Below are 27,919 nucleotides of genomic sequence, written 5' to 3' on the forward strand. Positions count from 1 at the left end.
CCTCATATATAGACTGGGGGTTGTATCCTGACTTTAAAATAGTAGAGTTGGTGGCCGGCAGACTGCACGCCCCTACAGTCTCAGAAATATAGCCTGTGTTCATCCCACAGAGCTGCTGAAACTTTTGAAACTTCAGCTCTTTGGAGAGGTCCCCTGGTCCCTTGCTTCTCTGTGGAAAGAACATGTCATTGTACTAATTTTCCAGAAAAGTTAGGAAGCTGTTTTCCGTGTACTTTCACGTGCTTGTCATTCTCATCTTTCTGAAAAGTGCACGGGCTGCACCCTCAAAGGCAGTCACGACGGGGCTAACATTTCTGTGTAGAATCAGCATTTCCACAAATAGGAGTTACAGCTTGGTGCAAAGAAGCCGGTGGAGCCCAATCCTTCACACTGCCGTTGAATAGAACCGGCTCTCTTGCAAGTGAGCTGGCAGCACACTGCAGGTTGGAATGGTATCTTCCCTAAATGACCTTTCTTGCCAGCACATGCTTAGGCTTTTCAAAGCCAAGGGGCCCCAGGATGGGGTTTACTGTGCTGTGTTTAAAAGTTCATCTAGTCAGGAAATCGTAAATATAAAGTTACATTTCCCTGTCACTTATCATTCTACAGCTCATTAAATGCTCCCTAATTGCGTCTTCAGAATTCAGGGTCTTCGTGTTTCTTAGCTTCACTACCAGACTGAAACCTTAACACCCGGGTCACTGTTGTTTCATTGGCTTCTCGAGGCTTCGGGGCTGACGAGTCCCTGATTAATGAATGTGACTTCGAAGCTGCAAGGCCAAATCTTTCTAGTTTAGCTTGTTTTAGCATCCCTCTCAATTGTTTGTATTTCCTTAAGAACATCATCTAGTGACACATGGTAATGATACTAGGGGCCAGGAGTCTAGGTCTGGTGAAGGATTAGCATGCCAAGAAAAGCACTTGCATTTAAATGAGCCCAATTCTTCAGTTGTGGGTTGGACCCAAGCATCCCTTGAACCACAGAGGGAAAACAGACTTCGCTGACCTTAAACATATGGGATGCCCTTCTTCTATGCTCTTAGAAGACAGTGAAGGCAATGATAGCATTGTTCCCTGAGAAGCTACAAGGAGGAGAGGGTGACTGTTCGTGAACAGTAACAGAGGAAAAGGATGCTCAGCCTGAGACATTCATTTTCCTGCCATTGTAGCCTTGCCTGCTACAGACCATCAGCTGTCCCTTAGAGTCACATAGAAACAGTGTAGGCACAGGGGCCGTGCTAATCTCTGTATTGTTCCAATTTTACTATATGTGCTGCCCAAGGAAGAAGCCACAAGAGCAGCCTGAAGGGCCCTTCCTGTGAAGGCTTTATTGTAGGATTTGCCCAACCTACTGTGGGAGTTTTCAACCTCACCCTTGCTGTGGGCTAATCTGTTATTAAATATGGTTGCTATTGTTATTACACATAAGTCTTGTTACAGGAGGACAGTCAAGGCAACCGAGGGCAGGCTTCCTATGGAACACGTGACTGGGTGAAAGCTGAGCCCTGGAGAGGTGCCCCTGACCTTCCTGCCCTGATTTTTTTTTTCTTTGCTCCATTTCCCAAGAGAACTCTTATCACTCCGCTGCTCAATTTGTCTCTCCAGCCTCCGGTCAGTCTCTGTATTTGTTACAGTGATTTGTGTCATCTTTTTAGCCTGATTGACATTTTCTAGAAAGAATGGGGAAAGGGATGCTTTATTCTCCAAATGAGGGAGTTGCACTTCTAGAAGAAAGCGAGCCACCCCAAACCTAATTGCAAGCTAATGGAGTGGCTTTGATGAATAGAGCCATTGAGATTGAGGTGGGAGAGACTTGTACCTAACTGATAAACGGCTTTTCCGGCAGAGATAAAAGCGGTCTCCTTGGTAAGGAAAAGTCAGCTACTTGCTTTCTTTTGTGAAGTTAGTTAGCATGGCTTCCTTACCTTCACTGCCCTCCTGGGTGGGCTCTAGGGACTGATTGCTACAGATGGGAATTGGACTCCTGGCAGCAGCTCCCTTGGCACTTTGGAGGAATGCGTACTTGCTCTCACACCCAGCCCCCTTGTAAGAGAAGGACAAAGTAATCTCCATTCATGGAGAACAAACGCTTCTCAAACCAAAAGGCAAGTGTGTTATGGGAGAGGAGGATGCCAGTGGGCCAGCCGGAGTCCATGGTGGTCTGCACCCCATGACTGCTCTGCTCACTAAACACTGCGCGCCCCCTCTCACTCTCCCTAGCTCTTCTGGGGGCTTCAGTGCTTCTAGTAACGCCTTCGGCAGGCTGATTAGGATTTCTCCCCCAGCAAAGCCATGCAACTCTCCTCTAGTACTTGGGGCAACTCTAGCTGGGAAAGGGGCCTTCCTTCCCAAAGCTGCACTGTGGCCCTGCTCATGGCTTTGCTCCTCTTTGCCATCCTGGGGAAGCCCCTCTGTGTCTAGCAATACTATTGCTTGACTCTGAGATAGAGGTGGTGATAGAGGTGAAAGGAGACCATAGTGTGTGTGCAGTGTGGGTGTGCACACACATGCATTCATACACTTTCTGTCTTGGCGGAAAAGGTTGGGAGTATCTGCTTGCCCCTAAAGTGTCATGTCTCCCATTGCCTTAATCTAGCTTGATGAACGCTGCAGATTGTAGCCAAGATTGACTGAACTGGAAAGCTACTTCGGTCATTTGGCAGCTGTAGCAGAGAAATCAGTTCTTTACAGCATTAATTGACACAAAGCATACCAGAGCCTTATACCTGAAACATAATGCAAGCCGCACATATTTACATTTCCACTTAAAAATGAATAGAAGTGAAATCAATTTTTATAATATACTGACCCTAATTAGCTGTATAAAGATAAAATGTTACTTATAATTATATGTATATGTATTTATATATGTTATTATATCAGTTGCAGTAAATACTAAGAAACCATTGGGGTATTTTACATTGGTTACTTTGTATAAAAAGTTCAAAGTTCTGTGTGTATGTAAACTTAAAGAGTGTCTCAGTTTGGACTGACCACACTTTTAGCACTTGCTAACTAGTCTATTAAGGGTGCAGATTGGTACTACAAACTTAACTGTCAAGAAAATGTGAGCACTTCTTTTTTCTTTGCAGGGTTGCAGGTTGGTTAGTTTGTGTGCAAAAGTAGACATGTTAGTTAAATGCATTTAATGATGTGGAAAGGAATTGGCTCCTTGCCCTCCTCCCCTTTCAGAAGGTTAATAATATCGACAAATATATTGTAGCCTTTGGAACTGTCCCTTGAACATGACCTTGAAGCTGCACCTTGGTAACCAGGAAGACACTCCTCTTCTGGGAGGATTTGTGAGGGCGAGTGGGGAGGCTTGTTCCTGGGGGTGTGGCCAGCTCATTCAAGTGCATTTATTGAAAATGGTTAATGGCATTCTTGAGAGGTAGGTGATCAAGGAGAGAACCCAATCCCTAGAGAGGACCACCAGGACTTGCGTATTCAAACTTAGTGGAACAACACCATGCTGGATCATTATAGAACATCTTTTGCATTGTGCTGTTCCAAGCTAGTTGGAGTTTCCTTTAAGATCCCCGTGTGGGAACACTGGTTCTCTGGATGCTCTTCAAGTTGGCTCTGCTTCTTAGTCCTGTCTCCAAGCAGCTCAGTTATTTAACTTGAAGCTGCGAGCAGCGGTGATCAGTTTTTGGCTGGAAGGCCTTGTTTGTGCATCACTGGATGTTCACTCAAGCCTGTTGCTCCACTTTCCCTTTCCTTCATTCTTCTTGGCAAAACCAGCCAGTTGTGGACTGGCAGGAGCATGGGATAGTCATTCCTAGCTCGCTTCCCCGCCTCCTTGTCTTCCCTTTGCCTACACTTGGAAGCAAAGTCTCTCGTTTTAAGAATGACCTACTTGCAGGTTTGACTACTGTTTCATTCACCAGCTGCATTATTTTCCTGCCTTAGTCCTTCCCAAGTAATCCTGGGGACTCATACTTTCTGTGTAACACATCCCGGAGTCCTGAAAAACTGGGAAAGGAGAAGGGCCAAGATTGTGACCCATGTAGCTTCTTCTCCAGGCAGAACAGTTCTTTAATGTTCTACTCCTTAGTTGAATTCAAGTTCTTTTTCTAAGTGCTTGAGAAGCCTTTGGGAATTATCCTTTGATGAACTGGATATTAGTGCAATTCATTCTCTCTGTTCAGAGGCAAGGCACCAGTGGGCCAGGCTAATTGCTTCAAGCAGAAGGAGCTCCCAGAACCTTGGAGACTGCAATAGAAGAATGATAAGGAAAGTAGCCAAAAAAGGAAGCGTGGAAGGGCTTCGTTGTAGGGGTTTTGATAATTTAGCATCTGTAGGGAAAGTTCCTTAAAAAAATTTTTTTTTGATTGCTGAACAGGAGAACATTCAAAAGTAAGACAGATAGAGGCCCGCTGGGAATGCTGTGCAGCCTGGAATAGCTTAGGCTTCTGTTCAATCATTTCCCCAAACAGGAAACCACAAAATGTTAGAGATTAAGGTCACTAGATCATTGGGAAAAGAGCATAAGTTTGTCTGCAAAGCATTATGATGTATTGTGAACGGGCCAAAAGGCAAGCATAAATCTTTCATTGAAAAATGTAACAACAGAAGTCTACCCTTCACACAAAAGCTCAATTTGCTTTTCCATTGTACCAAGAAGCCCAAGCTGCTTCCAGCGGCATTTCTGTAATTTTCCTAGTGAGGGGACAGGCAATGGGAACATAAGGAGACAAGCCTTGTGCTGTCTGTGGGTGAGGCGTGTGTTTTTGCTTTGCCTTTGCACACTTACAAATCGGGTAAAGTTTAGGTTGCGTGTAGATGCATGCCATTTGCTTTCTACCAGACCTTGTTATATTGGTGGCAATGAAAATCTACCAGCATGAACCTTTGCCTGCAGTTCTGCCTCAAGCCCCTTCTAAGTTATAGAGGCTATGTCCAAAGAGCCCACATCTCCTTTCCACCTCAGTTGTCTTATGGCCTCCCTAATTTCGGTGAGGCAAAGCCTATGTGGAGCATGGAGACTCTCTGGATGGATCTGAGATCTGGGGGGTGCTCTTCTGGGGGTATCTGGTTATGACCTCGAGACTTAGATCGTCTTACACCTTCTTTTTTTTTTTAAATTTATTTTTATTGAGCTCTACATTTTTTTTTCTGCTCCTGTTCCTGCCTCTCCCCTCCCCTTCAACCCTCTCCCAAGGTCCTGATGCTCCCAATTTACTCAGGATACCTTGTCTTTTTCTACTTCCCATGTAGATTAGGTCTACATATGTCTCTCTTAGAGTCTTCATTGTTGTCTAGGTTCTCTGGGATTGTGATTTGTAGGCTGGTTTTTCTTTGCTTTATGTTTAAAAACCACTTATGAGTGAGTACATATGATAATTGTCTTCCTGGGTCTGGGTTACCTCACTCAAAATGATGTTTTCTAGCTCCATCCATTTGCCTGCAAATTTCAAGGTATTGTTATTTTTTTCTGCTGTGCAATACTCCATTGTGTAAATTTACCACATTTTCCTTATCCATTTTTTGGTCAAGAGAAATTTAAGTTGTTTCCAGATTCTGGCTATAACAAACAAAGCTGCTATGAACATAGTTGAGCACATGTCCTTGTGGCATGGTTGAGCATCCTCTGGATATATACCCAAAAGTAGTATTGCTGGGTCTTGAAGAAGGTTGTTTCCTAATTTTCTGAGAAATCACCACACTGAAATCCAAAGCAACTGTACCAGCTTGCATTCCCACCAGCAATGCAGAAGTGTTCCCTTTACCCCACATCCTCTCCAGCATAAGCTGTCATCAGTGTTTTTGATCTTGGTCATTCTTACAGGTATAAGATGGAATCTCAGAGTTGATTTGATTTGCATTTCTCTGATGACTAAGGATATTGAGCATTTCCTTAAGTGTCTTTCAGCCATTTTAGATTCCTCTAATGAGAGTTCTCTGTTTAGGTCTGTACTCCACTTTTGTTGTTGTTGGTGGTGCTTTATTTGTTCTTGTGATGACCAATTTCTTGAGTTCTTTGTATATTGTGGACGTCAGACCTCTGTCTGATGTGGGTTTGGTGAAGATATTTTCCCATTCTGTAGACTGCTGTTTTGTCTTGTTGACTGTGTCCTTTGCTTTACAGAAGGTTTTCAGTTTCAGGTAGTCCCATTTACTAATTGTTTCTCTCAATGTCTGTGCTACTGGGGTTATATTTAGGAAGTGGTCTCCTGTGTCAATGAGTTCAAATGTACTTCCCACTTTCTCTTCTATGAGGTTCAGTGTGGCTGGTTTTATGTTAAGATCTTTGATCCATTTGGACTTGAGTTTTGTGCATGGTGATAGACACGAATCTATTTTCATTCTTCTTCATGTTGATATCTAGTTATGCCAGCACCATTTGTTAAATATGCTTTCTTTTTTCCATTTGATATTTTTTCTGCTTCTTTGTCAAAAATCAGGTGTTTGAAAGTGTGTGGATAATATCTGGGTCTTTGATTTGGTTCCATTCATCCTCTTGTCTGTTTTTATGCCAATACCAAACTGTTTTCAATACTGCAGCTCTGTAGTAGAGTTTGAAGTCAGGGACTGTGATGCCTCTAGAAATTCTTTTATTGTACAACATTATTTTGGCTATCCTGGGTTTTTTGCTTTTCCATATGAATTGAGTACCATTCTTTCATGGTCTGTGAAGAATTTTGTTGGGATTTTGCTAGGTATTGCATTCAATCTGTAGATTGCTTTTGGTAAGATTGCCATTTTTACTATGTTAATTCTACTTACCCAAGAGCATGGGAGATCTTTCCACTTTCTGGTGTCTTTTTCAATTTCTTTCTTCAAAGATTTAAAGTTCTTTTTTTGTTTGTTTGTTTGTTTTTCGAGACAAGGTTTCTCTGTGGTTTTGGAGCCTGTCCTGGAACTAGCTCTTGTAGCCCAGGCTGGTCTCGAACTCACAGAGATCCGCCTGCCTCTGCCTCCTGAGTGCTGGGATTAAAGGCGTGCACCACCACCACCCAGCAGATTTAAAGTTCTTGTCATACAAGTCTTCCACTTGTTTGGTTTGAGTTACTCTGAGATATTTTATGCTATTTGTGGCTATTGTGAAGGGTGATGTTTCTCTGATTTCTTTCTCAGCCCGTTTATCATCTTTGTACAGGAGGGCTACTGATTTTTTTTAGTTGATCTTGTATCCTGCTACATTACTGAAAATGTTTATGAGTTGTATAAGTTCCTTGGGAGAATTTTTGGGGTTGCTTATGTAAACTATCATATCAGTAGCAAATAGTGAGAATTTGACTTCTTCTTTTCCGATTTGTCTCCCCTTGATTTCCTTTTGTTGTCTTATTACTCTAGCTAGGACTTCAAGAACTATATTGAATAGATATGGAGAGAGTGGACAACCTTGTCTTCTTCCTGATTTCAGTGGGATCGCTGTGAGTTTCTCTCCATTAAGTTTGATGTTGGCTGTTGACTTGCTGTATATTGCCTTTATTATATTTAGATACTAAATATAGTAATTACTTGTATCCCTGCTTTTTCAAGACCTTTATCATGAAGGAATGTTGTATTTTGTTGTAAGCTTTTTCAGCATCTAATGAGATGATCATGTAGTTTTTATTTTTCAGTTTGTTTATATGGTGAATTACGTTGACAGATTTTCATATGCTGAACCATCCCTGCATCTCTGGAATGAAGCCGACTTACTTGATCATGGTGCGTGATGGTTCTGATGTGTTCTTGGATGTAGTTTGCCAGTATTTTATTCAGTATTTTTGCATCAATGTTCATTAGTGAGACTGGTCTGTAATTCTCTTTCTTAGTAATGTCTTTATGTGGCTTGGGTATCAGGGTAATTGTAGCCTCATAAAAAGGGTTTGACAATGTTCCTTCTCTTTTTATTGTGTGGGACAATTTGAGGAGTATTGGTATTAGTTCCTCTTTGAAAATCTTGTAGAATTCTGAACTGAAACCATTTGGTCCTGGGATTCTTTTGGTTGAGAGACTTTTGATTATTGTTTCTATTTCTTTAGCAATTATACAATGTTGTCCTTAATGTCTGTGCTGCTGGGGTTATACATAGGAAGCGATCTCCAGTGCCCATATGTTGTAGGGTACTTCCCATTTTCTCTTCTATCAGGTTCAGTGTGTTCAGATTGATATTGAGGTCTTTGATCCATTTGGACTTGAGTTTTGTGCATGGTGATAGATATGGGTCTATTTTCATTCTTCTACAGGTTGACATCCAATTGTGCCAGCACCATTTGTTGAAGATGCTTTCTTTCTTCCATTGTATACTTTTAGCTCCTTTATCAAAAATCAGTTGTTCGTAGGTTTGTGGGTTAAAATCCGGGTCTTCTATACGATTCCATTGGTCGACTTCTCTGTTTTTATGCCAGTACCACGCTGTTTTCATTACTGTAGCTCTGTAATAGAGTTTGAAGTCAGGGATGGTAATGCCTCCAGAAGTTCCTTTATTGTATAAGATTGTTTTGGCTATCCTGGGTTTTTTGTTTCTCCATATAAAGTTGGGTATATTTAATTTGCTTATCTGGTCTTGGTTTAATTTTGGTAAGTGATATTTATCCAGAAAGTTGTCCATTTCCTTTAAGTTTTTCAGTTTTGTGGAGTACAGATTTTAGAAATATGACCTGATGATTCTCTGTATTTCTTCCATGTCTGTTGTTATGTCCCCCTTTTCATTTCTGATTTTGTTAATTTGGATATTCTCTTTCTGCCTTTTGGTTAGTTTGGATAAAGGTTTGTCTATTTTGTTGATTTTTTCAAAGAACCAACTCTTTGTCTCATTGATTCTTTGTATTGCTTTTTTTGTTGATTTCAGTTCTCGATTTGATTATTTCCTGCTGTCTAGTTCTTTTGGGTGAGTTTGTTTCTTTTTGTTCTAAAGTTTTCAGATGTTCTGTTAATTCACTAGTGTGGGATTTTTCCAGCTTAAGATGTAGGCATTTAGTGCTGTGAACTTTCCTCTTAACACTGCTTTCATTGTGTCCCATAAATTTGTGTATGTTGTGTGGTCATTTTCATTGAATTTTAGAAAGCCTTTAATTTTTTTCTTTATTTCTTCATTGACCCACTAATGATTCACATCTTACACCTTCTTATACCATCGTCTGACTCTCCTCCTTAGAGAAGGAGGCATTCTTGCGGAGACAGTTGATCCCTGGGTGAACTGCTGATTTGTGTACTTTGAGAATCTGCAATGTTTATGCTTTGAGTTGTTAACGTGGCTAGAGTTTCAGAAAGGCTGGAGTGAAGCTGACTGCTGTTGGCCCCTCTTCTGAGGAAACCTTCAAGGATGAAAGAGCAAGTGTGCCTCTCCTCTCCTGATTGTTCACTGGTTTGCCAAGTTTAGGAAAGTCATCTGCGTCAGGACAAGGGTCACCCCTTTTCAGATCTGGTCCCAGGTGCTTGGCCCCTCAGCTACTCATGTAAATATTGGTCTGTTGGACTCACATGCGATGACTGGGCAATCAAACAGATCAACATCACATCGGCTATCTAAGTGAAACTGATGTCAGCTGCATCTCACACAAAAGGCCGCTTCCCTTCCATCCAGACGGAAGTGACACTCAGCAGCCCGCCGGTCCAGAAGCGGGAGGAAATAAATGAGCAAAGTTGGCTGAGACTTACTGTTTTTTCCTCCCAGACAGAGACATCGGTACAAAAAAATACTTTTTTTTTCTGTTTTTAAAAATAAGATGACACTAACAGCACTGATGTTGGCTATGAGGCAACTGCCCTAACTTCTATGTGTGAGGACACGAGGGAAGGACAGAGCCACGTGGGAGGGGGGGCACAGCACAGTGTCAGCGTGCCATGGCTAAGGGAAATTAAGAGTGCAGGTTGGCAGGGTTCCACTGTCGGAGTTCGGATTCCTATTACATCTTTGATAAATTGGGAGATTTGAAAACAATTGGACTTTGTTTTGCTGTCTGGGAGGCCGCAAGTCTGAAATCAAGTGGCAGCATTGTTGACTGCAGTCTGGGTCCTCTTAGGAAGGCAATCTGATGATTTCTGGTATTGTCACATTAAAAGAAAAGAATCATTAAAAAAAAAAAAAACCTCTCCAGGTGCCCTTCTATTGCTAAGGGGCCCACCTTCATGACCCATCAGATCCAAAAGCTCCTTCTTCTGACTGTGTGGCATTGGGGACTAGAGTTTGGCACGGTGTGTTATGACTTGAATCTGAAATGTCCCTTACACATTCAGGCTTCTCACTCCATAGCTGGTGGCACTAATTTTGGAGATTGTCGAGCCTTTAGGAAGTGAGTCTGGCGGGCAGAAGTAAGTTACTAGGAAGGGTCTTTAAAGGTGTATTCTTCTGGCCTCTGCCTCCTGGTAGGCTCTAATGTCAGGGACATCTACCGTATGTTCTTGCTGCCATGAGTAATGCTGATGAATGCAGCTCTCAGGTAGCCGACACAATGCCAATGCATATTTTAAGTATTTCTTTGAACTTGAACAAAACAAAAGCAAAAAGAGCAACAACGACATTGGTAGAACCTTGCTCTTCAGATTACAGGAAACTTTTATATATGATTTGGCCCTGCCCAAACTCTGAGCTAGTGATATTCTGCTTTTTCAGGAGAATTTGGGGCTCAGAATGAATTAGTGATACACAAAAACTCACTCGATGAACACAGGCCTGGTTGGTGAGACCAGGGCTGGAGTTCAAGATCTCTATCTATCTACACATTCCATGTGTTTTGTAAAGATTTATTTTTTATGTATACAGTGTTCTGCCTGAATGTATGCCTGTAGGCCAGAAGAGGGCACCAGATCTCATTACAGATGTTTGTGAGCCACCATGTGGTTGCTGGGAATTGAATTCAGGTCCTCTGGAAGAGCCGCCAGTGCTCTTAACTGCTGAGCAATCTCTCCAGCCCCTCATGCGGCCTTCACCAGCCCCTGCTGTTGGCTATCACATTGTGGTCAGCACAGCTGCGTCGGATTCTAATTCTTGTGGCCTTAGTCACATATTTCATTTGAAAAGTACTGAGTTGTTGTGTATTTTACCTCAAAGGTGGCTGGGATGAGATTATTACCAAAAATGTTCATTGTTTTCCACGCATGGGAGGCTGTGAGCACTGTTCTCCCAATTCTTATGTGCTTTTGGTCCCCATTGTACGGGTGAGGAAATGTCAGTGGATGGGCCTAGTAGCTTAGTTGAGGTAAATCTGCTGTTTTGTTCAGAGTTCAGGTGTAAACCTCGGCAGAGCCTGTGGTGTTAACTACAAACTGAGATTCTTCAGTTCAAAAGTTTATGTTTACTTTGACTTTGACTTGGTCCCTGCAAACAGTGACCTTTGACAGTGACACACTGTGGAAACGGGTGATTAGAAGCATGGTGTGGGCTTAGGCATACCCTTACTTTGTTTTCTGCACCCCACATAACCATGGGTCAGCAAGTGAGCCTCTCGGAATCTCTGCCACCTTGCACTGAAAATGGGACCCTTAACAGCTGCCCTCTGGGAGTCCTGTGAGATGCTCAGCCTGCTTCCCACGACAGAACAACAGTGGGCTCCAGTATTATTCAAGACCTCTTTTCTTTTAAAGCAGTGCTGTTTACCACACTTGCGTAGCATTTAATGTGGGGAAATTCCTTGCGATCTTGAATTCCAGGCTTTTAAGTGCTTTTAGAGCAATAATGTAATAATTTACAGTTCCACCTTTCAAGAAAAGCTGAGGTGTTATGACTGATGTGCATAAAATAAGTGCTGGTGGGCTGCCTCTGAAGAGCCGGGGTGTGTGATTGCCTGTCCTGGCTGCATGTCCTCCCTCTGCAGATCCGTGTCTGAATCTCCATGAAAGTCCGTCAAGTGATCATGGTGATTTACTTTACAAGTGCTCCATGGATCCTTTGAAGCCACTGTGAGCTAGTCAGCATACCGAATAAGAGGAAGACAACACTCTCTGAACCACTGCACAGAAGGTTCCGTGCTGGGAGCACATGTTTCCATTGCCTCTCACTTCTGTTGTGTGGGTGTCACCATCTCTGTGCCCAGAAAAGCAAACGGAACCTCTGTGAGGTTAACATTCACGTCTTGGTGTTCTTGGTCTCAAAGTACAGACATCAGCATCACTGGTCCAGCGCTGTATGTATCTAGGTTTTCTAGCCATTAGCAGTGGAAATACAGAGCATTGGTTACAAGATACCAACGAATCACAAAATTCTCAGAACTCGTGCAGGACTGAGATGAGAAAAAAAAAGAACCCAAGAGGCTTGGACGTTTACATAGGAGAGGGAGTTTGTGCACTGCTCAGGTCCCCTGGGTCCCTTTGCCCACCAGCCAATCTGCAGCTGAGGAGCTTTGAGTCCCTGTGCTGATTCACACACCCGTCCCTCCTGCAGAAGAAGGAAACTGAGTGGCATTCTCTGAGGGGCCGTGCCCAGTGAGTGCCCGGTAGCAGGAGTAGTAATCAAGAGAAGACAGAGTGGGCCTGACGAGACAGAGCAGCACGTGAGTGACATAAAACCTCCGAAGAGTGGAAACTCCGCCCTCCAAGCATCAGTAGGTTTCAGGGGAGAATGAAGTGGAGCAGGTACAGCAAGCACAGAGACGGCCCCTTGTCCCACAGCAGCCCCAAAAAGGCCGCAGACTCCTTCAGAATATAGGCATAAGCAAGGACTTTCAAAAATAGAGTCTAGCAGCCCAGGAGATAATGACAAGAATTGACCAAGGGGACATATGAAATTGAAAAGTCTCTTCGCATCAAAGGAAACCATTGCAGTTAGGAGACAACCTACAAATGAGAGACAGTCATTGCCAGCCACACATCTGACAGGGGATTCATATCGACATTACATAAAGAACTCCAAAATTAAACAACAAAAATCAGTCCAATCCATGTAGTCAAAAGAATAGAATGGACAATGTCCAACAGCGTTCAAATGTCCAATAAGTCTATGAAGAAATGTTCAGCATCCGTAGTCCCCAGGGCAACATAAATCAAAACGATATGGAAAGATAGACATTTGCAATCCTAGCACTGGGGACATGGAGACAGGAAGATTCCTCGGATTTGCCGGTCAGCTAGCTTTGCTGCTTGGCCAGTGAGAGGCTTGTCTTAGCAAACCAGCAGAAAACAAAAAACAGACAGTGGCTAAATAACGACACTCAGGGTTGTCTTCTGTCTCTCCTCACATGCATGTGTGTATCTACACACAGAAACTCATGAACACACACACACACTAAACCAAAATAAACTATGCGGAGAGTCCATCTTCCTCCAGTCAGAATGGCGATCATAAAACAAAATTGGGAACAAATGCTGGCGAGTGAGGTTGGGTAGTGTTAGTAATGGAACTTTATGTTGTTCTTGGCTGTATCAGCGGGCACATCCATTATGGAGGTTCCCAAGGAAACTAAAAATAGAGCTATCATGTGGCCCAGCTGTGCCACACCTGAGTGCATAACCAGAGGAATCCAAAGTGAGCACGCCACAGAGGTGCTTGGACACCCATGTTCACTGCAGCACTGTTCACCACAGTGACGTTATGGGCGCTGCCGAGATGCCCATCAACACATGTGCGGGTAAAGCCAATGCAGACTAGACTACGTACATACACAGTGGGGTTTTATTAAGTCATAAAGGAGAACAAAATGCTGGCCTTTGCAGGGAGATGGATTGAATGTGAGATCGCGTTATAAGAAACTATGCTCAGGAAAATGAATATCAGATGTTTTCTTTCATATGCAGATTGTAAGTTTACACACGCACACATGCACACACGCCCCCTCCCTGACGGCATCAAAGTAAAATAGGGAGAAAAAGTAGGAAAGGGAGTGATAGACAAGAGAGTGATGTCAGGGTAAATGTGAACGAGCTCATTATACACTTGTACAGAAATGTCATACTGAAACCTAGAATTTCTATAATAAATATATACTAAAAACAAAATTATAGTAAAAAAAAAAAAACAAAGAAGGCCAGCCCTATTAGACTCTGTCACCCTCTGTGAATAAATCCTCCTCCCCTGCATTCTTGCCCACACAAAGAGAGAAATGATTGAGAGAGATACCTCAGCAGAGATGGACAAACTGCCCGACGATGTTCTGCAGACACAAACTGGGTTCCACACTCACCCGCCTACAGTTTCCAGGGGCTTTGGTGATACTGATCTCATGGGATAAAGTCATGGGAACAAGTACTTTCTGTTTTGGAGGGTTTAAGTTGCTTTCTGAAGGAGATATAGGTAAGACTTAGAAAGTCTGGAATCCAGGAGTCACTCATGACTTCCTTAACAACACAGTGGCCAGATAGCTAGCCCTGCCTCGGGAAGGTGGGAAAGAATAAAGCCCTGTGGAGAGGAATGCACTTCGGGGCACAGAGTAAAACACTTCTCCCCTGTCTTGTTTTTCCATTTACGTATGTGTTCACGTGTGTGTGCATCTGTTACGCATGGATGATTGTGCCACAGGACACATGTGGATATAATAAGAGAACCTTAAAATGAAGTCAGTTCTCTCCACATGTGGGTTCCAAGGGTTAAATTCAGATCTGGTGACAAGACAGTCTACCAGCTGAGTCACCTCCCCGGCCCACCCTCTGCTTTTTATCAATGATGAAAAGATGATTGGCCTCCTGATCTCCTGATGCCTTGCTCATAAACGCTTCAGTTTTGGAATGAGGTTTAAGATGATCTAAGAACCAAAAGCTGTTCTATCTGGCTGCTGTGAGAGACGGGACTGGTAGCATTTGGAGGTTTGCAGGCTCTTTACCCAGGCACAGCCTTTGTCAAACTGAGGCACCCGGTTTGCTCTTAGTGTCCCTGCCTGTTACACAGTTTTCCTTTATGGCAGCACTGTAACAACATGACCTAAAAACTCGACCCCAGTCAGACTATGAAACAAGTCAAGCATCCTCTGGCCGCCGTGAAACTGTGGCACACTTCCTCATTCTTTACACAAGTTGAAAGCATGCACGTGGTTTAAAAATACGGCAGTTATAGAGTATAAACAAGTAGAGTGCAATTTTTGATTTTTTTTTTTTTTTTTTTTTTTTTTTTTTTTTTGTACAACAAGCATTTTCTGCTGGGTGGTGCTGGCACACGCCTTTAATTCCAGCACTCTGGAGGAAGAGGCAGGTGGATCTCTGTGAGTTCAAGGTCAGCCTGGCCTACAAGAGCTAGTTCCAGGACTGGCTCCACAGCTACAGAGAAACTATGTCTTGAAAAAACAACAACAACAAAAACCCAACCAAACAAACAATCAAACAAAACCAAGCACTTTTCCAGTCCTCCAGAGAGGGAAGGAAAATGTCCCAAGAATGCTTGTGCTCCTTGTTGGCCTCATGGCTGACAGACAGGAGCTTGGGGAACCGGAGTTGGGGTGTTCCGGGCACTGCCTGGTTCATTTCTGGAAAACAGCTCCAATTGTCTCCCCTTGCTGCTTGTTCAATTTGATACACTGTTGACCCAGAAATGTAGCTAAATGCCACTCCTCTCTCTTCTCTTTGACTCTAGACTTTGTGACTTTAATTACCATCACACGGGTGGGAAAGCTCGCGTGACTCTCCTGCTCTTAGCTCTGAAAATCATGGTCCTGGGAAACTCCTCGGTCTAGGACAGATGGACTTAGATTCCCACTGACCTGTCTGGGAAAAGCCAGGCCCTGTGTACGTGTGCACATCTTTCATTGTCTGCAGGACTGTGGGGTCAGGCCGGGCCCTGAGATCTCTGTGTCTCTCTGGATGCGAGAAAACGGCACCCGTGTATGGTGTCTGGACTCCATGCACCTGAGTTCTCAGCTCACAGGTGCTGCACCCTGAGTTCTTTTACCCACTCATTCGGTCTTGAGGTCGCCTGATAAAGACCAAGAAGCCACCCCTGCTAACTCCAGGCAGTGACTGGTGTGCATTGCAAACCTGGAGAATCTGGAAGGCCTATGAGAAGTGGCAGTAACATACAGCGTCTGCTGAAGAAGACGGAGCGTGCAGCTTACAGGCTTCCACCATTGCTGACTCTTTGTTCCATCTGGACACCCAACCTGTTGGAGGGTACCATTCCCATTCAGGGCAGGTGTCTCCTGACTCACTCCGCTCACTCACCTAGATGCCAGTTGTCTCTAGACCCATCCTCATAGGAACATGCAGAAGTCTGCTTTAGCAAAAAGCCAAGTTGGCAACCACGAGGGTCATAACCATTTATTTAATTTCTCTTTTGCTGTTATTTTGTGATTTGATTCATGTGCCTTTTAGAAATTAAAAGTGTGTGCCTTGCTTTGAAAAGGGAAGCTATTCATTGACCCCCAAACTGGGTCTTCTACATCAAGATTGGGCATCTTGGCCCTTGCTACCTTGTTCCAGAGTGTTGGTGTTCTTGGTCATGAAGAGTTTGGGCTGATGAGGGAAGCAGCTCAGAGGTGGGCTGTGTCTCAGTTCAGATCAGCACGTGCATGCTGCAATACTGTGCAGACTAGCCTGTAAGCTATGACTTTTGCCGTGGTCCCTTAAGAATGAAAAAAAAAACAAGTAAACAACCTTATGCTGGTTTCTAAGGTATGGTGAAGCTAAAAAGGTAGCGTCCAGGGACACATCTGGGATAAGATAGCTCATCGCATGGGCATGAACAGCCCAGAGGAACAGACAGCCTGGCGAACTGCTAATTAATCAGCATCTTTCCACTGAACTATGGAAGGAGAATTACTTTGTACGTGATTATCTCTGTTAATCAGCCATAATGAGGCCACCGTAGAATGGCGAAGCGTTTGAGCCTTGTTCACTGGTACCCATCACATGTAATTGTTTCCATTTGGCTCCAACAGCTGTACGAGGCATTGCACAGACCATAAGGATTAGAAGCTTTGGGGGCTGTGTTTTGTATAAACAATGCAAATATTTTACTGCTCAGTTGAGTCAAATCTTTTAAAATGGCCTTAAATCTATCAAGGTCTTTTTCATTTGGGTTCCTGTGTAGGAGAGGGGGTGGTGACGGGGGCGGAGGGACATGAAAGGCTGAGTGTTCCTGTGGTGGAGGCCCAGGACTCTTTCATCTTAGCCTGATTCCCATCCCACCTCTGTTCGAGGATTGGAAGTGGGGCAAAGTCCTGGCATTTTAATGCTATTTAAGCCTTTTAGGAAGCTGTGCAGAGAGCGAAACATATGTAGCAAACACTTGCTATCTAATCTGAAGACTGAACCAAAGGTTTCCTCCACTCAGGCCAAAGCAGAGCCTCGGAAGTAAACCAAAGGTTGAGAAGAATCTAGAAAGCCTCTTGATTGGGGAGAGTGGCAATGCTTTGTGAGAATTATAATCATGTTAGCCCCGTGTAAACAATCTCAGAAGGACAGAAAACAGAAAAGGAAGTGGCTCAGGTCTCTACCTTGTAAATTAATGAGCCATGTTATTTTCCAAACTTTTCATTTCATATATGTGTGTTTGTATATATATATTGAGTAAGATAATTGTAATACTGCTTATTTTTGACTTTCAGCCTTCATATTTCAATTTTAAGATAAGCACATCCCATTTCACTTCATGATTCAACCAAATACTTAAGTGATTTTACACCATCCCATAGAATTCCTATATCATGGTACCCTTACCTATACATCAGCTACAAGATGTTGGGTTTTGAGTTCTTGGTTATAAAGAGACTCAACAAGCATAGCTAAATGCGTTTTTTTTTTCCTTTCTTTTCCTAGAGTTCATTTGACAAATAGGGTTACTGGGAACAGAAAGTATCTATAACTCTAAACCCTTGACATGTGAACTGTGAGCTGTGTTTGGAGAAGATAAGCCAGCCCAGCACTCTCTGTGGTAACCATTCATGTAGGAGGGAACAGAGTGTTCTGGAATGGGAGGATGCTCCTCTCTGTGGATAAGTGGCCATCACAGTAAAGCCAAGAAGCCTTGAGAGTGGCACAGGCTCAACAGATGTTTATCTTTCTGTTTGAAGATGCTGTGGTTGCTACAAATGACACAGGAGGACCAAGCAGAGCAAAATGCAAATTGTAGTATTCCTTGGTTCGATTAAAAGATATCCTCTTACTAGTCAGCCAAGTGAGTTGTTCATGCCTATATAATGAACACACACACACACACACACACACACACACACACATTGGGCTTTTAGATTTGCTTAAACCTTTTAAGAAGGTAGCATCATCAAGGTAGAAATAGCATACACCGTGAAATCCAATTTGAGGATTCAACCAAAGGTCTCCGTTCAGGTCAAGACCGAATGCTGTACAGAGTCCGGGAAAGCCTCTTTGCTTATCTTTTGGGACTCAGATGTCTGTTGACTATGATGGACTAAGCTTGAAAGGATGCATTGGCTGAGACAGGAGCAGAGTTTCTTTCAGGTTGTTGGTGTGTGTGGTGACCTGGAAGACAGTGAGCCTCAGATCTGCTAGCCTAGCCTCTTGGGACACTGGCTGCAAATCTCAGGTTCCCCTGTCTGATGCAGGTTCTCCCTCTGTCACTGAGTTTGCTCCTTGTTTTTCCTTCTGAATTCCATACTTGCTTAGGACTGAACTTCATTTCAGGTTCTGCTCTACAATGGCCAACTGGACATTATCGTGGCAGCCGCCTTGACAGAGCGCTCCTTAATGGCCATGAACTGGAAGGGATCAAAGGAATACAAAAAGGCACAAAGAAAGGTTTGGAAGATCTTCAAATCTGATAACGATGTGGCTGGTTATGTGCGACAAGTGGATAAATTCTACCAGGTATGCAAACAGCTGGGGCACATAGGTCGTGGGACTGGATTGATAGGATTAAACACAAAGCACAAAACCACTAAGGAAAACAGCCACGATGTGTCTCCTCCAGCCTCCTCTTAAACAGAGAAGAGAGGGCCCCATTTTCAAGGTAGAGATCACTGATGTCAAGGTAGGCAAAAGTCTAAGCATTGCTGAAGACATAATGAGACACTGGAAAAGTCCAGAGTGGCAAATCATTAATGATAAAATCCCAGTCTGTTTGGAAGTCAAAGGGAATTTGGGCAATTATTGGAGGACGACTCAATGCAGATGCCCACCATCTCTGAACCTGTCTTTATAAGGGATGTAGAGAGCTAGTTAGAACAAGCTCTCTCCCTAGCTGATCCTGCGGAATGAGCTCTACTCAGGGCTTAAGTGTTACTCTTGGAATTTCCTTTTGCCCTCACTTTCTTTACTCTTTGAGATTTGAAACAGTCCTTTGTGGACTTCCTACCACGTAAGCATCTTCTCCCTTTCCTGTGGTCAGTAATACCTTTCAGTGTTAGGGACTTGCATGACCCAGGCCATCTTGCCTGAAGGTTTCCTTAAGCGAAGGCTTCAAATCGCAGATTGCATTTCTGTAAGGGGAGGTTAATCAACTTTTTCTGTTTCTAAGAAAACATTATGATAGGCTTTAGCTTTTTCACAAGCTCGTCTGTTTCATCTAACGTTTAGAATTTATAGGCTCCTGTAACTTTCATTAATTCCTCTTAAGAGCTTGGTGTTCTTAAAATATCAGTAACTTATTTTTCTCTTGCCTGAGCCATAACTAAGTTATTACTGATTTCAAGTAACAAATACTTTTGCCGTTGTTGATTTCTCCATGTGTTTTTGTTATTTTTATTTTATTATTTGCACTTTTATCATGTTATCTTTATTGTGAGTTATTTGCTGTCTTTTTTAAATCTTTAAGACAGAGGCTCAGAATCAAAGCTTTTGTTTTCACTTTATGTGTGCACTCAATGTATGTTACATGTATGTTAGTCTTGGTTTTAAAGGTACACAAAATTCATTATATTGAACTAAAGCATTCATAATTTCCATCGTATTTTATCCCCTTTGGCCGGTGTGTTATTTTAAAGTGTAGTACTTAATTTTAAATCATTTTGATTCTTCCATCCTTGCATTTATTATAAACTGAAGGGAATCTACTCTATTGTAGCTTTGCGGTTTAAAAGCCCACATATCCCTTATAATTTCAACCATCTGAAATTTACTCTCTGGCCCTTGAAGTGCTTATTTTTGGCAAACATTCCCTGTATACTTTTAAAGCAATTGTACTCTTCAGTTGTTAGTTGTAATGCTTTTTATGTCAATCAAGGTCTTTTAAGAAACCATTTTTATGCTTCTTATTTTGAGAATTTACATCACTTCCACCCTTCCCACACAACTCCTGCATCCCTCAACTCCCTCTCAAATTTCTGTCCTCTTCTTCTTCAATTATTATTGGTATGCATACACATGCACACATATGTATACACAGTTATAGTTGAGGCCACTTAGTATTGCTTATCTGTATATATTTAAGGCTGACTTCATGAGGCTGGATAACATAACGGAGGGCTCATCCCTGGAGAAGACTCATTTACCCTCTCTCATCAGCCATGAATTGCGTAGCCTTTCATCAGGATTGGAGCCTTGTGAGATTTCCTCTATCTCTGTTGGAATGTCAACTGGCATTATCATTGTGTGAGTCTTGTTTAGGTGACCATATTGTTAATTTCATGGGTGTACCTCTCTGTCTTATATAGAAGATACTGCCTGGAAGCAGATGTTCTGGTCCTCTGGTGCCTACAATCTTTCCACGCCCTCTTCTACAGTGTTCCCTGAACTTTAGGTGTAGTGGTTGTGTCGTCAATGGGCACCCCAGAGTCAGTTGTTCTCTCTATTTGATCAGGTACGAATTTCTGTGATTTCTCTGTCTGCTACACAAAGAAGTTTCTTTGATGAGGGGTCGATGATACACTTCTCTGTGGATATAAGGAAAGATATTTAGAATGTAGTTGGTAACTATGATACCTTAGAGAATTGGCAGTTGCAGGTTCTTCTCTATGGTCTATGACCTCACCATCCTTGGGTAGTTGGCTAAGTTTATAAAATTAGGCATAAATCTTCTCTTGTTGAGTGGGCTTTAAGTCCAATTAAATAGCTGCTGGTTAACCCAAGAGAAACCCACTCTCACATCCTTGGATTATTTTACCCTGAAAGTCATTGTGCTTCATGGGCTATATAGCTGGGTAAAACAGCTCTCTGTCTCTCTGTCTCTGTCTCTGTCTCTCTCTCTCTTTCTCTCTCTCCTCTCTGTCTCAGTCTCTCGCTTCTATCTGCCTCTCTGTCTTCCCCCTCTACCCCTTATTACCACATAGCTGACATTAAAGATCTGTTAAAATCTCCCACTATGATTGAAGATTGTTCTATTTTTCTGTTTACTTAGTGCTGTTCACTGCATATAGCCATAGAATCCTTGATCCTTGTTATATATTCCTGACACTAAATCTTTCTTTCTTATGAACTATACTCTTGTAGTGATGCCATCTCATCTTAAAGTCAACTTGACTGATAGTGTAACTGTACCAAGTTTCTTTGGAAAGTATTCATGGGGTAGGCCTTTCTTTTTCTCAGCATTCCCGTCTGTCATTTTATAGCATCATATTTAATATATGTTTCTTTTGCACAATATAATGGTTTTTATTGTGTGTGTGTGCTTCTTGACAATATTCTAGATTTGGAGTCATACATTTGCACATGATGTAATTACTGATTTCTTTTTTTAGGTCCTACTGTCTCTTTACATGTTTTCTATTTATTTTGTTGAGTCTATATTTTTGCTCCTTTTTAGTTTTAACTCCTCAGAGTTTTATGTCATTTTATTATCTTCATTAATTAATCTGTGAACTATCATTCTTTTGAGATTGTATTATAATAGTACTAGTTAATATGAATGCTAGACTTACTTAATGCTAATATAAATAAGAGTTTTACTATTTTCCAGACAAATGTGAGAACCTCAGATTATTTTAGCTTTTACCTACTCTGCTGTTTTTTGCTATTAATAAAACAATCCTATATCTGGTTTAAACAGGCATTATTTACACCTTTGAACCAACCAGCACTCACTGAGAATTCACTACATGTTTAACCTGCCTGCTGCCATCACGTTCAATGCATTTCTTGTTCCCCTCGGGGTGGGGGGAATCTTCTTTAGCATTTATTTTAGAAATGCATGCTGACAACACATTCTCTATTTTTGTCTTTTAAGTGCTGTTATTTCACCTTTGATTGGAAAGGCTGTGTCTAGTGCAATGGGAGGCCGCCGTTGATTGGGGTGGTTGTGTGGCATGCAATGGGAGGCTGCTGTTGATTGGGTGGTTGTGTGGCATGCAATGGGAGGCTGCCGTTGATTGGGTGGTTGTGTGGCATGCAATGGGAGGCTGCTATTGATTGGGTGGTTGTGTGGCATGCAATGGGAGGCTGCCGTTGATTGGGTGGTTGTGTGGCATGCAATGGGAGGCTGCTGTTGATTGGGCGGTTGTGTGGCATGCAATGAGAGGTCGCTGTTGATTGGGTGGTTGTGTGACATGCAATGGGAGGCTGACGTTGATTGGGTGGTTGTGTGGCATGCAATTGGAGGCTGCCATTGATTGGGTGATTGTGTGGCATGCAATGGGAGGCCACTGTTGATTGGGTGGTTGTGTGGCATGCAATGGGAGGCTGCTGTTGATTGGGTGGTTGTGTGGCATTCAATGGGAGACTGCTGTTGATTGGGCAGTTGTGTGGCATGCAATGGGAGGTCGCTGTTGATTGGGTGGTTGTGTGGCATGCAATGGGAGGCCACTGTTGATTGGGTGGTTGTGTGGCATGCAATGGGAGACTGCTGTTGATTGGGTGGTTGTGTGGCATTCAATGGGAGACTGCTGTTGACTGGGCAGTTGTGTGGCATGCAATGGGAGGTCGCTGTTGATTGGGTGGTTGTGTGGCATGCAATGGGAGGCTGCCGTTGATTGGATGGCTATGTGGCATGCAATGAGAAGCTGCTGTTGATTGGGTGGCTGTGTGGCATGCAATGGGAAGCTGGTTTTGACTGTACACATTGTGAAATCCATGTCTCATGTGATGGGATAATTAATTGTTTTCCCTGAGCTCCTGAGGCTGTGATGTTGGTCCTCTCCTGCACCCTGGTGATGAGGAGTCACACATTAGCTGTTTTGCTGCTGCTTTGAGGTGGTTTGTATTTTGTTCTGTTTAACGCCTTTCAAGTTGTCCTCTGTGCTGTTTTCCAGCAGGTTCTACTGTTTGAACCTACAAGGTATTAATCTAGGCATCTTTGTTGTTGCTATCACTGAGTCGTGTCTTAGATAGGGTTTTCATTGCTCTGAAGAAACACCATGATCATAGCAACTCTTATAGATGAAAACATTTAATTGGGGTGGCTTGCTTGCAGTTTCAGAGGTTCATTCCATTATCATCTTGGAGCATGGTAATGTGCAGGCAGAAGTGGTGTTGGAGCTGAGAGCCCTACATTAATGTGGGATACCCCTTTATATGTTGTGAATATGTTTTATTACCATTGGTTAATAAAAAGCCTACTTTGGCCTATGGCAGGATAGAATATAGATAGTTGGGAAATCCAAGCAGAGATAGAGAGAGAAAGAAGGCAGGGTTAGGAGAGAAAGAAGCAGCTGCTGGAGAAGCAAGATGTAAGCTAACAAGCCACAAGACTCGTGGTAAGATATAGAATAATAGAAATGGGTTAATTTAAGTTGTAAGAGCTAGTGAATAATAAGCCTGGGCTAATAGGCCAAACAGCTTGTAATTAATATAAGTTTCTGTGTGATTACCTGGGACTGGGAGGCTGAGAAATGAAAGCACAAACTCCAGTTACATCTTGACTCAGAGGCAACAGGAAATCAACTGACTGTCACACTGAGTGAAACTTTAAATAAAGACCTCAAAGCCCACCCCCACAGTGACACACTTCCTCCAACAAGACCATACCTACTCCAATAAGGCCACATCTCCTAATAGTGGCACTTCTTTTGGGGACCATTTTCTTTCAAACTACCACTAATTGGTTTTCTGGTTTTTTTTTTTTTTTTCTGACTTGATATAATCTAAGGTCATCTGGGAAGAGGGAATGACAATTGAGAAAATGCAGCTATCAGAATGACCTATAAGCAAGCCTTTGGGAGCATTATCTGTCTATCTATCTATCTATCTATCTATCTATCTATCTATCTATCTATCTATCATCTATCTGTCTGTCTGTCTATCTCCCTATCTATCTATTGCCACATGGAAGAAAGAAGTTGGAAGTCAAAATGAAAGAGGAGAGGAAGAGACAGGGAGGGAAGGGAGGAGGGAGGGAAATACACTATGTGTAATGTGCAATCCCCAGGATAGGTTTCCACCAAGATCAAGGCAGCCTCTATACTAGCATTACCCTGGGTTCTTCCTGATGTTATCTCTGGATCACAGAATCTTAGTCCCTTTTCACTGGCTGTTGTTAAACATGGCCAAGTAAAAGCCACCCAGCTGCCACAGTGTTTGCACTCTCTCTAGTCCTTTTCCAAATGTGGCAGTTGGTGATCTGCATTCATTTTCACTACCCTGCCATGTGCAGGCCATTTTGTGCTGACATCATCGAATCATCGTTCCAGCTACAGGATGCTTTGCTGGTCTTTGTTTCAGCGCTAGGCAAGTGTTGTGCATCTAAACTATGCCCCTGGCCCTTTTTATTTTTATTTTGAGACAGGGTCTCACTACATTGCTGTGACTGTCCTTAAACTTGTGACCCTCAGGCCTGTTTCCAAGTAGCCAGGGACCACAGGCCTAGACTATGAGACCTAGCCCCAAGGGTCCCTGCCCCCAGGGCTGGGAGTGCAATGAGGTGAAAAATGTATAAAATTTCATCAGGATTCTAGTCACACTGGTGAACTGCTTAAGGAACATGTTTCTATTTTAAACTTCATTAAGCTAAATGTCTTGAAGAAAATAATTTATTCATTTCCATTTTTGACTCTTTACTGAAAATATTTATTGACACTAATTATTCTCCATGTAAACATTGAAATAAGAGCTTGGATTACCTGTCTATTTCCTGTCTATTTTCATTTTCTGTTAGGTTTTACTGAGTGAGAATTCTGTGAATATGAGTTTTATATAATCAATAAATCAAATTTATCTGATTGCAGCCAGTCATTGGTATTGTGCTTTACATTTTCAGTATCAGTACCCAGAGGCGTGCTTAGGTTTCACAGAAGGGATTATCTCAGCTCAGTAGCATTTTACAACTAGAACATAGAGTTTACCCAGGTAAACTCTAGTCTAGATGTGGAGTCCCAGAAGCTAAGCCGTCTCTGTATCGGTTGGTTTTCAATTGCTGCTATCAAACACCACAATTATGGTGGCCTATAGAAGTAAGAGTTAATTTGGTCTATGATTCCAAAAGGGTAAGAGTTCATCATTGCAGGGGGGCATGGAAGCAAACAATCAGCTGTTATGGGAATTTTGTCTATGTTGTGGTCCAGTGTCCAAGGGAGTCAGGAGTTGGTTTGAGAGGGCAGGGTTCACATTCATTTGGTCAGAATGAATCATGGCGTTCTCTGGCCAACACAGGAAAGAGAGGCCCCCAGGAAGAAGAGGCAGGGCCAGAAGGTTGCTCAGGCTTTTCCACCCAGGGAGTGAAGGATGGTGGTGTGTGTCCATTGGTCACTTAAGATTATCTAAGGTTTGATCTTTAATATTTGTTCTTGGGTTTTATTTTATAATAAACCATAAAAGAAATCACACTAGCCAGCATGGTGATGGCAGCAGGTAGCTGAGAGCTCACATCTTCAAATGAAGTAAGAAACAGAGAAAGTGAACTGGAAATGGCACAAGGCTTTTAATAGCAAAGCCCGTCAGTCCCTAATGACCTACTTCCTCCACCAAGGATGCATCACTTAAACCTCCTCAAATAGTGCCACCAGCTGGGGATCAAGTGCTCATATACATGAGGGGCATTCTCATTCAAAGCTCCACAGTCTCTTTCTTCCCCTTTATCCCCATTTCTTACCAAGACTGAAATGGCTTTCCAACAGTCCTGGCTTCTAATCCCATGGTTTCTTACCTCATACCTGCTGCCGGAAAGATGGAATCATAGCAGTGCCCTTGGCCAGAAGACAATGGAGACTGTAGACTTTCCTTCCATAAATAAAGCATTGGCTGAACCCCAGGCAGAGGTGATGTCCTGTGGACAGAACACTGGGTTTAAGAAGGCTGTGGAGCTGGCTTGGTGGTGAGAACAGCCTCATCCAATGTTAGGAAGAGCTGTAACTAGGAACCTGGGATATTTCTAAAATCACAAATGCTGGAAGTAGCTAAGTAATCAGAGAGAATGTGAGTGGGGACTTGGATAAGAGAGCTGAGGCGGACAAAGCACAATGTTCATGGTCTGGAGCTTGGGGGAGAGGTGGGAGAGGACTGAAAGGGAGTCATGGGGACTCAGTGGGGGGGGGTCAAGGACATATGCTCTGTTTGTTGGAAATCACTAAATGATTTTAAGGATGTATTTACAGCTGTAAGAAAACTTTAAAATGGCAGTAGTGGGATGAATTTAGGCCAGGGAGGCTCTGGAAATGGTGTCCTGGTAGGAACTTTACTGTGAGAATACACTTCACCACTTGTATGAGATTGCCGGCTTGATACTTGACTCTCAGCTCTAAGTAGAGATGGAGATGGAGCTTTAATGACCAAGCCATAAGGACAGCTTCCCTGGTAGAGATGTTGCTTACTGTGTATTCTTGTCACCTTAGAAGCTCATGAGGTTTAGAAGCATGCTAGCGTGCCTGTCCTCTCAGCTGTTACAAGAATCGCCAGCCCCTGCAGTACAACACCGGCCAAGCTTATGCCTGACCCCAGAGGACATTTGCCCCACTGATCCCTCAGACATGTGGTCTGCCACAGTCTCAGGGGCTTCTCCAGCATGTCCTGCCCTTTGACAGAAAGGGAAAGAGCATAGGGGCTGAGAGCTTGACTCTCTGGAGTGGGCCTGTTGGAGGTCCCGTGGTTAGTGAGCACAAGGCAGACTGGAATTAGAGAAACCTGGTTTGAAATCAGTTTGGCCATTACTACCTATTCTGCAAACTCAGAGTAAGAACAGTTGTTCTGTTGGGATGTGGCAAGGGTCAAGAGAGATGCCAAGGATGGTTGACAATGCTCCTGCACTAGCGAGCCCTTGGGCTGTGGCCTGCCATGTACATCTCTATCCTTGATTCTATGGAGTCCTTGTTGCTACTCTGTAATCTGTGGTAATATATATTTCATCATTTGTAAATGAGGAACCACAAGCATCACCTGAGAAGCTTGTTCAAGGCTCGGAAGACTCTTCGAATAGGTAATGTTAGGCACCACATCTGATCTTCCCACTTCACCACAGTGAGCTTAAATGCTTTAGGGATGGTGAGGCAGAGTGGGCTGGAACACTCTGGTCAGCAGGCTCAAGGATACATGCCTGCCCATGGGGTGCCTGTGCAGTGGTGGCATCCATAGCACTTGGCAGTACATCTAGACCACAGAGATGACTTTGTTCCCTAAAGGCAAGGGAACTTCTTAGGAGGAGGAGGGAGAGGGCAGAACCTGCAGACAGAAAGTAATAGCTACAAAAAACTCCAGCTGCACTGTTTGAAAACTAACTTTAACTTTAGTTTGTTTTTTGTGACCACACATATTTCAGAAAAGTAGGAGAGGATGGCCACTGAATGGTCTTTAAATGGAGAGAAAAGTCAACTGAGGATTTGAATGCCCCAAGGAGAGTTATCCAGGGAATAACAAAGCCCCATGCCTGTATTTAGCTGGTGACAATTTTATTGATTTTTTTGTTTTGTTTTATAATTTTAAACAGTGTGAGAGATTGTTATGGACAGCTGACCCCAGAAAGGTCTTCAGCAAGCAGTCGGTTGTGCTGACATGATAAAAGTAGGCAAAGAGCGATATAGAAAATCCAAACATTTGATAAGTTGAGAGAAGACGAGACAATCTTCAAAAACATTGAACAAAGACAAACATTTAAATCAAATATACATCACCAAATAGAGATTAGTGCTCAGAAATGTATCTTGGCTTTGTTACAGTCTTTGTTTAAGAAAGATCTTTGTCCCCACCTTTCCCCCAGCTCTTTTGCCTTCTGTAGAGAGGTGTTCCCTGACTCTATGGGTCTATGTCTCTGTTTCCCAGACCCAGGACAATTTGTTGATTTGTTGATACAATTGTG

General features: G+C 42.9%; 1 protein-coding gene across 2 annotated transcripts in view; it reads left to right on the forward strand.

Moving 5' to 3' along the window:
- Cpvl (carboxypeptidase vitellogenic like) overlaps positions 1–27,919 on the forward strand; it is a 108,118-nt gene that overhangs the window by 61,412 nt on the left and 18,787 nt on the right. For both annotated transcript variants that reach the window (XM_057782421.1, XM_057782429.1), the window contains one exon: positions 18,454–18,636. In XM_057782421.1, the coding sequence (XP_057638404.1) occupies positions 18,454–18,636 (183 nt within the window). The remainder of the gene's footprint in view (positions 1–18,453; positions 18,637–27,919) is intronic.

This window comes from Chionomys nivalis, chromosome 1, assembly GCF_950005125.1.
Source record: "Chionomys nivalis chromosome 1, mChiNiv1.1, whole genome shotgun sequence".
Taxonomy (NCBI): domain Eukaryota; kingdom Metazoa; phylum Chordata; class Mammalia; order Rodentia; family Cricetidae; genus Chionomys; species Chionomys nivalis.